This window comes from Oncorhynchus kisutch, linkage group LG2 (assembly GCF_002021735.2).
Source record: "Oncorhynchus kisutch isolate 150728-3 linkage group LG2, Okis_V2, whole genome shotgun sequence".
Lineage (NCBI taxonomy): Eukaryota > Metazoa > Chordata > Actinopteri > Salmoniformes > Salmonidae > Oncorhynchus > Oncorhynchus kisutch.
In genome coordinates this window covers 18,675,362-18,685,512 of record NC_034175.2, presented here as the reverse complement: position 1 = coordinate 18,685,512, position 10,151 = coordinate 18,675,362, and the positions used below count along the sequence as shown (strand labels likewise).

Below are 10,151 nucleotides of genomic sequence, written 5' to 3'. Positions count from 1 at the left end.
CTGAATATGTGTTTGTAGAGAGATAACAGATATCATTCAATCAAAATGTGAATTTCTCCCAGTGAATAAGACGCAGAAGACATTCCAGCAGTGCTAGAGTTAACCCCTAAATGACATCACTTCTCACTCCCACCTCCCTCTCTTCCCTCCTCTCCATCCCTCCTCCCTTTTCTTCCCCTCTGCCCTCCCCTGCGTTAATTCCAGTATGAAAGGAGAGTATCTCACCAGCGGTCACACTAGAGGAGGCAAGCAGCCTCACAGCACATTCTGACCCTCACACACAGGCTTGGAGAGAGAGACAGAATCAGCACCTCACACACATTGACAGAAACTGCTCGCTCCAGAGCGAGGCCCTCTTTACTCAACCAGCATCACTATCTGTCCTCTCTCTCTGACATGGAGCTACACAGCCTCCGACACCACCACAGCCACCGGACCGACAACAAGCTCCAGATGCTGAATCTCAACCAGCGCCTGGAGACCTACCTGGGCCGAGTGAGGCTGCTGGAGGAGGAGAACAAGCTACTATGCCAGGAGCTCCAGGCCCTGAGGGTCAGTGGCCAGGGGGGGCGGATGGGCCTGGAAGACAAGCTGAGCCTGGCCAGGCAGGAGGTGGAGGAAGCCTGGAGGGAGAAGGACCGGGTGGAGCTGGAGTTAGGGAGCCTGGGTGAGGAGCTCCAAGTCCTGGGGCTGCAGAGACAGTGGGAGGCGGACGCCCATGGGGAGGTGAAGAAGAAGCTGGCAGACAGCAGGAAGCAGATGGAGGAGGAGAGGAGGGCTCAGATCTGGTTAAGAGAGAAGGTGAGCCAGCTAGAGAAACAAATCCAGTTCCAGATACAAACCCACCAGGAAGATGTTGCCGGCTTCCAGGCTACACTAATCCATGTCAGACCTGCACTGCCACCCCCTCCACCCCAAACGGGCACCCAGCTTCCCAGCCTCCAGGACCTGGGTGAGGAGTACTCCCAGATGGCTGTCAGGGCGTGGCATGAGGCGGCCATGGTGTTTCAGGGCCAGGTAGACAGCCTGGACGAGTCTCTAAACCAGGCCAGAACCCGGTTGGCCCAGGTGGGCCAGGAGAAAATTGAGAGCCAGCTGAAACTTCAGGCCCTGGAGAATGAGCTGCAATCAGCCCAGGATAGAAGGCAGTGTCTAGAGAGGAGTGTGGCCAAACAGAGAGACATGCAGAGGCAAGAGATACAAAACCTGCAGGTAAGAACAGTTAAAGTAGCCGACCTTGATCTTTGCTGTGGGCATATTTATGGGTGTGGGTTTATTCATGTCAGTATCTCATAGGTAACTTTGTTATAACAGTGTCATTTGCCAATGCAATCATCTAACAGTATCAATTAGATCAATCACCTGAACCTGAACTGAGCCATAAAAGTGAGATTCCTAACCATACTATTAAATTACATATTGAGTGACGCTTGAATAATCATACATTCTTTAAAATGTCTTGAGTGTGTTGTTTGAATGTGACTGCTGTGTGGGATTTAGGACCTTCGAATGACTTCAGTCCAAAGACAATTGACAATGTGCTTGTTGTGTATTTTGGCAGTTAATCGAGACAGCTAAAGCTGCTTCCAGTTGAGCAAACCAAAGTAAAACAAAACGTTTGAAATGTCAGTCATAGCAGAACGTTTTTCAAATGGACATGGCCCAAAATAAAAACGGGGAAAAGATGGTAATTTTATGAAAACGCACAGAGGTGTTTTTGTCCAAATGAGTCTGATGATATCTATGATGAAGAAACACACCAACGCAGTATCGCTGAGAAGGCTTATATTGTGCTCCCTTTCATTTGAAATGCTAATGAAATGTTTGGACAGAAACAACATATTGGGCTCTGCATAGGCTGGGGCTCAGGGAATTTGTTCCAGGTCAGCATTTGTCTAGAAAGGTCAAAAATCCACACTGGGGCCCAATCATAAGATGCAGGGAACACAACATTGAACATTCTATGTTCTATGCTGGGCATAAGCTCTTGACATGGGGCCAGGAACTAGAATTCAGTGCCTTCAGTAGATGTGCTATTGTTCATGTGCTATTGTTGGATGACATCAATGCTATTTCTAATCAATTCTCTTCCCTTTTCCTGTTCCCCAGGCCCATCTGGAGGTGTTGGAGATGGAGAAGGGGGCGCTGGGAAATCAGATTGACACTCTTCTGACAGAAAGTAGGGGCCTGGTGCAGCTGAAGATGTCTCTAGGCATGGAGGTGGCCACATACAGGTACGGTACATGTCACAGTACCAATATCAGACGCTACAGTACCTCCCTCATCATACCTTTAGCACTAATCTATATACATTTTGGGCCAAATGCTAAAGGGTAACTAGTAAATCATGCATTAATGTCAATTGGAGCTTTGCTTGAAAATATTACTTACATACAAGGATCTCAAGTTGGACTTTAGTCTTAACTTGTTTTCCTTGTCTGCTTTTCTTCACAACCACTGATCTGAAAGACCATGGCAGGTGAAAGTGTTATGATGGCCATCCATCCAATTATTTTACTCATCAGCTGTAGAGGGAAAGGAAACGAGGGGAGGAAGCCATGAAAGACCATTGGTCCACAGCCAAAGGTGATCAGAGGTGGTGTCATTTTTTATGTAAGAGAGGTGTGGGAAGGTTCAAATAAAAGGGTCACCTCAAGTTGGTTTGAACATGCTCTGATGAAACAGATGAAAAAGAGACATGTCTGCAAAAAAGCCTGTCGATCAGAATATGAAAATTGAGGCAAATGTCCCACTCATCCCATTTTCACTAATATCTTCCCCTTCTTTTCCAAGAGTTATTTGCCAAACATGTTCTTTTTCTTTTATATACCTTTCCACCGATATGTGAGAAAGCCGTCATTATTAGCCCCATGTCCATGCTGATTTAGACGTCTAGTTTATCACATTCAAAGATGGCCTTTCAACTGGAAGTTCAGACTGAGCCCCATCACCCCTCCCCCTGTGAGAATGTGGAACAATATGTAGATGCCCAAGGCCTGTTGTCCAATAGGGCTCAGCCGTCTGGCCTAAAGGTCATCCCCTTGAAAAGGCCAGTCTCGGCTGTCTTGAGCAGGGTAACTTCATATGGGCCTCTAGAGTGGCGCCTTTCTCTTTCCCCTGGTCTCTTCCCCCTCCATAGTGACCCCAAGGTATCAGCAGGGAATGATCAACGTATGAGCTATGTGTAACAAACTTCTTCTTCGTCTGATGAGGAGTAGGAAGGATCGGACCAAAATGCAGCGTTGTAAGTGTCCATGATAATTTATTATATCAGGACGTGACACTATGGGAGTCTAGAGTAACAGGAATAAGAGGCAGGGGGAGAAGCAGAGAGCAAGTCTCAAAGAGATTTGCTAAATGCGTCAAATTCATATTTTCTGCACCTACACAGTGCATCCCAACACGCAATAGAACACATTGAGCAACACTTGGAATGGAATGCTGGGATCATATTGGGATATTCATGTGCACCAGTTTATAAGTATTTAAGATGATTGTTTCATTAGAGATGCTGGTTTAAATGTGTGTGTGAATGGGCATGGTCCACATCTGTGAATACAAATGGTATTCGTTCTGCTTGGGCTAATCAGAATGTCAGGGCGTGCATGCCTCTATTTTAGGCTGTGAGTATGTGAGCGGGGGAATTGATGGTAGTGGTGTGCACTGCAGATGGCTCGTCAATGACAATGTCGTCCCCACATTTCAATAACAACAATAACATGTTGGCAACAAAAGCCCTCCCACTTCACTCCTCTGACCCCACCCTACGACACTTATTTCAGAAAGCCCCCTAGTATGGCCAAACTAAAATGATCTTGCTTATTCGTCACATTAGTATTCAAGCTGCTTCTAACCAGGACATAAGATTTTCTAGATAGTGATGCAAAACATATTACATCACTTTCCCTTCATGAATCCTTCTCTCATTTGTCTATGTCTGTTATTTTCCTTCAGAGCTTTACTGGACAATAAAAGTCTGATGGGGGATTTCTCTTCAACAAATCAGCTAAGGAGTACCTACACATCTGGTAAATGATCACTTCATGCAGAAATCAACCAGCTATATCAGTGACTGTGTTGTAATACAACATGATATTGATAGGCGTCAAAGCCATCACCTCCATGACATGTATTCCTGTTACTGTATATTTTTACTCAAAACCAAGAGATAGGAGAGTCCTGACTCTGTATTGTACTGTATATAATCACATTAGACCAAAAATACCGGGGGATGGTGTGGGTTGGTAAGGGGGCTGAGATAGACGCTTTGTGCTCTGTAACACAAGCTACCTAAGAGGGTCCCCAAAGGTCATTGAGCCAAATGGCTTTGCTTTCCGGTAATTCAGACTGGAGGGGAAGGAAGTCATGATCAATATCTTTCCATTACTGTCTAACCTCAGGAGAACATGTCTCCTAATATTGCCTTTGGGATGGGATTTCGAGATCTGTCAACCTAAGATAAAACTGAAGACATTTTGGAATAGGCAGAGATTTGCATTCAAAAAGCAATCAAAGTATTGGTGAATGTTTCCTGGTAGTGTCAAGATTACTGTCAGTGTCATTTCAACTTTATTGATGTCTATCTATGATAGTCCCTGGCCTGTGGCCTACCCCTTACCATTATGCATGGTCTACCTATTCATTAATCTTCCTATGTCATTCACAGATGGAGTCCCCAGCTCTCGAGGGGTTAAGCAAAGCTTCCAGACACAGCTGGCTACCAGTCACATGATCAGTCCCTTCTCTACCATCCATAGAGCAAGCCCACGATCCAATGTAACAACGATGTCCGCATCACCAATCTGGACTCAAAACCAGGTAACCCTGAACGAAACACCTGATAGTTGTCGAAAGACAGAGGAAGAGCATGTTGACTTTGACTTAGTGTCCAACCGGCAGGTTATTTGGTCAACGCCTTACCCCAAAGTACCACAGGATGGAATTTCAGTCGACCACTTCAGACCCCAAGATGTCCATGAAGAAGTCAACTATGCTGAGCCTCTCTCACCTCCCACTGAAGAGGCAGGAGCTGATGTTGTATCTTGGCTTGGTTCTGACCATAAGGAACAATCCATGTGGGATTTAGAAAAGGAGGAAGAGGATCAGAACATAGTCAGAACCTGGGTTGCTAAAGACAAACCAGTTCTGGAACCTGCCATGAGTCACCAGGTTGAGATCAGCTTCAGTATGCCAACTGTGTTCAGCACTGATGCTCAAGAGCTCTACAGTCCTTCAGTGAGTGATGAGAGAGCAGGTTCAGTGACAGGGGCACATTCTGCTTTCTCGGCAAATGATGATAATGATGTACCTTTTGAAACGTCTTCTGAAAAGGAGGAACCTCTACTAGATCTGCCTTACGGTCCCATGAATGCATTGGAGGAAAGAGATCTCGAAACAGCAAGGAAAGACGCTGAATGGGTGGGGAAAGAAGGCTTGGAGTCTGAAACTAAATCAGTGCTAGAGCCTGCATTTGAGACCTTCACAAGCAGTCAAGCTTTTGAGTACAACAAGCCAAAAGAGTTCAATCAAGAGGACAATATGTCATATGCATCTACTCAAGCCTCCCACGGTTCAGAAGAGGCATTTCACCATGTTAAAAGAGTGGATGAAGATGTTATTAATCTCACAAAAGAGGATGATGAAAACTACATGTCTAACAAAGATGAGGAGCAATTGGAAGATGAATTGCACCCATATGGGTATGGTAAGGATGATTGTGAAAGATTGGCAGGGTTCAATAAGGAAAATTGTGTGACAGAAAGAATCGATAAGTTCAACCGAGAGGCGATTATCTCATATGAATCTGCTCAAGCTTCTCACTGGTCAGAAGAGGTATTTCACCATGTTGAAAGACTGGAGGAAGGTGATATAAATTTCACAAAAGGGGATGATGAAAATGATATGTATAATAAACGTGAGATACAATATGCATTGCACCCCAATGGGAATGTAAATGATGAATGGGATAGAGTGGGAGGATACACTGAAGAGAATGGAATTAGAGAAAGAATGGATGAAGGAAAGGATCATATGAAAGAGGAAGAGATGTGGAATAACAGAGAAACCCAACCAAATCAGTCTGATCAAGAACATATACATTCAAATGTAGAGAAACTGAATCAATTTGAGCAAGAGCATATACCTTTAGGCAGAGAGAAACGGAATCTATCCGACAATGACAAAGAGGATCATGATGAGGCAAACTACTGTCAAAATACTTCTGTTTCATGGAGGGCTGAGCTAGAAGATGACAGCTACGCTCAGGACAACACACTGGCCGACACACACCCCCTGATCCGTTACAAGAGTGACGAGACAGATGCCAACACTCAGGCTTCACACATGGGAGAAAGTGACTCCAGTGATGGTGAACAGGACAGGGAGGTTTGCCAGACAGGATCAGGCACCTGGGGCGAAGTCAAGTCCAAACAGTTTGACACCATGGAGGATCTGTATGAAGAGTCAGAAGGGGATGTCATAGATCAGGAACGTAACGTGGGCTCCACTCACCAAGAGGACATGGATGCTAGCCAAACAAAGGAGCATGCTACACAGGAGAACGATAAGGAGAATGCAGTAGATCAGTTGATTCAGGAGGCAGAAGAGGAACAATCCTATGAGGAACTTACAGAACCTGGAGAGTACTCCATGATGTGCTCTGATGAGGACAATAATGAAGAAAGAATTGATAGATTGGTGGAGCAAGAGTTAGAGAATTTATCTATATCCAGTTACAGTGAACACTTTAATGGGCAGATGATTGAGAGCGAGTCAGTACTGAGTCTTCAAATTGTGTCTCACACTGAACTTTCCCAGACACAAGACATATTATACAGTGAGGAGGTAGAGCAGATACACTCAGTGAGACTGAATCAATCTGAACAAGAGCATACGACCACAGGCGGAGAGAAACTGAATCAATCTGAACAAGAGCACACGACCTCAGGCGGAGAGAAACTGAATCAATCTGAACAAGAGCATACGACCACAGGCGGAGAGAAACTGAATGAATCTGAACAAGAGCATACGACCACAGGCGGAGAGAAACTGAATGAATCTGAACAAGAGCATGCGACCTCAGGCAGAGAGAAACTGAATCAATCTGAGCAAGAGCATACGACCTCAGGCGGCGAGAAACTGAATCAATCTGAGCAAGAGCATACGACCTCAGGCGGCGAGAAACTGAATCAATCTGAGCAAGAGCATACGACCTCAGGCGGCGAGAAACTGAATCAATCTGAGCAAGAGCATATGACCTCAGGCGGAGAGAAACTGAATCAATCTGAACAAGAGCATACGACCTCAGGCGGCGAGAAACTGAATCAATCCGTGCAAGAATATATAAATTCAGGCAGAGAGAAACTGAATCAATCTGAACAAGAGTATATACCCTCAGACGGAGAGAAACTGAATCAATCCGAGCCAGAGTATATAACTTCAGGAGAAGGGAAAATGTATCAATCCGAGCAAGACCATATACCCTCAGACGAAGAGAAACTGAATCAATCCGAGCAAGAGAATATTCCTTTAAGCGGAGAGAAACTGAATGAATCTGAACAAGAATATTTACCCTCAGATGGAGAGAAAATGAATCAATCCGAGCCAGAGTACATAACTTCAGGCAGAGAGAAACCAAATCTGTATGCGCAAGAACATATACCCTCAAGCAGAGAGAAACTGAATCAATCTGAGCACGAGCATATACCTTCAAACGGAAAGAAACTGAATCAGTCTAAACAAGAGTATGTACCCTCGGGCGGAGAGAACCTGAATCTATATGAGCAAGAACCCATACCATCAGACGGAGAGAAAATGAATCAATCTGAGCCAGAGTACATAACTTCAGGCAGAGAGAAACCGAATCTATATGCGCAAAAACATATACCCTCAGACAGAGAGAAACTGAATCTCACCGAGCAAGATAATATACCTTTAGGCGGAGAGAAACTAAATCAATCCGAGCCAGAGTATATAACTTCAGGCGGAGAGAATTTGAATAAATCTGAGCAAGAGCATATACCTTCAAACGGAGAAAAACTGAATCAATCCCAGCAAGAGCATATACCTTTAGGCGGAGAGAAAATTCATCAATCCGTTCCAGAGTATATACCCCAAGGCAAAGAGAACATGAATCAATCCGAGCAAGAGAATATAACTTCAGACAGAGAGAAACTGAATCAATCTGAGCCAGAGTATATACCCTCAGGTGGAGAGGAACTGAATCAATCTGAGCCAGAGTATATACCCTCAGGTGGAGAGGAACTGAATCAATCTGAGCCAGAGTATATACCCTCAGGTGGAGAGGAACTGAATCAATCTGAGCCAGAGTATATACCCTCAGGTGGAGAGGAACTGAATCAATCTGAGCCAGAGTATATACCCTCAGGTGGAGAGGAACTGAATCAATCTGAGCCAGAGTATATACCCTCAGAGGTTATGTATTCAATGCACTCTAGGATTCGAATGACACCTGAACACACATCTCTTAGAGAAAGTTCAGCAGAAATATCCAAAGAAGAATATTTGGCTCAAGGTAAGGTCTTCAGTGAGGAACTGGGAACTGAAGCTGTACCAGACAAAATAGAAGGACAGGATGACCAGAACCTTTCTATGCTGACTCATGAAGACTTTACTGAAAGCCATTCTATCCACAGCAGTTTAAACAGCAGGCCTGAGAGTCAAACCAACATTAACAACTCGGATATAGAAGAGTCCAACAGCACAGATGATGAGTCTCCAAATGCAAGCCAGTATTTGCAACGTGCCAACAAAGCAAATCTAACTGCAGATCAGGAAGACTTGTTAGATGTGGCGGTCTCTCACTATGAGGATTGCAATACTCTTATAGAACATTCTGCAGAGGAGGTCACTAGCTATCAGGCAAGTCATGAATGTCTTCAGACAGACAGATGGGAAGTCTTAGAAAGTCCAAACAAACACCTGGAATCTGGAGATCCTTTTGCAGGTCACAAGAGAGACTCGGAGAGATCATCCAAAACTGACAGCAAAGGCCAGGACCTCCACAGCTTCCTCAGCTCTGGTGTACACAGCAACTTCTGGGGTTCCAATCTGGAAACAGGAGCCTCCTATCAACCGGACGAGCCATATGACCATGTGACCAAGCTACCCAATCAGAACCTAGCCTTGGCTGATAACCTATCCTGGGTGGATTTGGAATCCACAGGCGGCCAATTGGAACATAAAGATGGACAGTGACACACCTAAAGCTTCCACCCTTGAAGAAGAGGACAAACAGATGCCCTCACAGGTGAAGCAGCTGGTGTGTAGAGATATAGTAGAGGGTGTGAATGTTACTTCTGAAGGTTCTGAAGATGAGGGAGACTCCAGGTCATCTGGGGAAGAACAGGAACAATTTCAGCATGGTTTCTATAAGGAGTAAAGTAGAAGTAACAAGTGTTATTGAGAGTGTAATACTATTTACACTTTACAGGCTTTGAATATGAGCATTGATTCACATTGATCCTTACAGTGAAAAGTAAATGAAAGGATAATATGTCACTGAATGTCATGACAATTCAGTGCTCTCTGGAATCCTTGGGATGTTCCTACCCTAAACCCCAACCTTAACCCCTACCCTACCCTTACCTTAACCCTAAATATAATCATAACCCTTACCTACACCATTTAAAATGTCAACTTCAATGGGGTAGGGACGTCCCAAGGATGCGAGATAGCATGGACCGTCAAATATTTATGCTGTTTTCAAAAACCAAAGTTGTGCCTTGGTCACACCCTGCTGACACTAACCACCAGTGTACCTACTCCATTTCAAGACATTGAGGGCCATTTTTGTAAGTTTTACAAATGTATGTTGAATAGCCATTTTTCTATTCTTTGGAGAACAAAAGTAACTTAGTTAAAAACCAAATAAAGATAAACATTTGAAAGTCAAAGCATTCTTGATTTGATTGCACTGATTGAAGGAAATCAATTAGAGAAAAAGTGAGAACCCAGGTATTTCAATGCACAAGACCTGGGAGCTTGTTTTTCTAGTGACAACTTTTATCTTAACATCGTAAGCAAGTTTATTTGATAAGGACTCCAGTTGATATATACAGTACCCTCAGAAAGTACTCATTCCCCATGACTTACTCCAATGAGAAGTGTCATTTATGATTATAATTTGAATT

General features: G+C 44.2%; 1 protein-coding gene across 3 annotated transcripts; it reads left to right on the top strand.

The window, feature by feature from the left end:
- Positions 1-200: 200 nt before the first annotated feature.
- On the top strand, positions 201-9,914 carry LOC109903650 (nestin). 3 transcript variants are annotated; one of them, XM_031789730.1, is made up of 5 exons: positions 212-1,212; positions 2,110-2,234; positions 3,955-4,028; positions 4,667-8,341; positions 8,432-9,914. In XM_031789730.1, the coding sequence occupies exons 1-5, from the start codon at positions 397-399 to the stop codon at positions 9,214-9,216; spliced, it is 5,475 nt and encodes a 1,824-aa protein (XP_031645590.1). In that variant the 5' UTR covers positions 212-396; the 3' UTR covers positions 9,217-9,914. The 3 variants fall into 3 exon arrangements, with proteins under 3 accessions (XP_031645580.1, XP_031645590.1, XP_031645584.1); XM_031789724.1 differs by having other exon boundaries at positions 4,667-8,386; XM_031789720.1 differs by having other exon boundaries at positions 201-1,212; positions 4,667-9,914.
- Positions 9,915-10,151: the final 237 nt, after the last annotated feature.

What these genes read in the sequence shown, in the direction of transcription:
- LOC109903650 (XM_031789720.1), top strand. Translation starts at nt 397, where the DNA reads ATGGAGCTACACAGCCTCCGACACCACCACAGCCACCGGACCGACAAC. An exon ending in ATGGAGGTGGCCACATACAG is followed by an intron (nt 2,235 to 3,954) that starts GTACGGTACATG and finishes ATTTTCCTTCAG; the next exon opens with AGCTTTACTGGACAATAAAA. An exon ending in AAGGAGTACCTACACATCTG is followed by an intron (nt 4,029 to 4,666) that starts GTAAATGATCAC and finishes TGTCATTCACAG; the next exon opens with ATGGAGTCCCCAGCTCTCGA.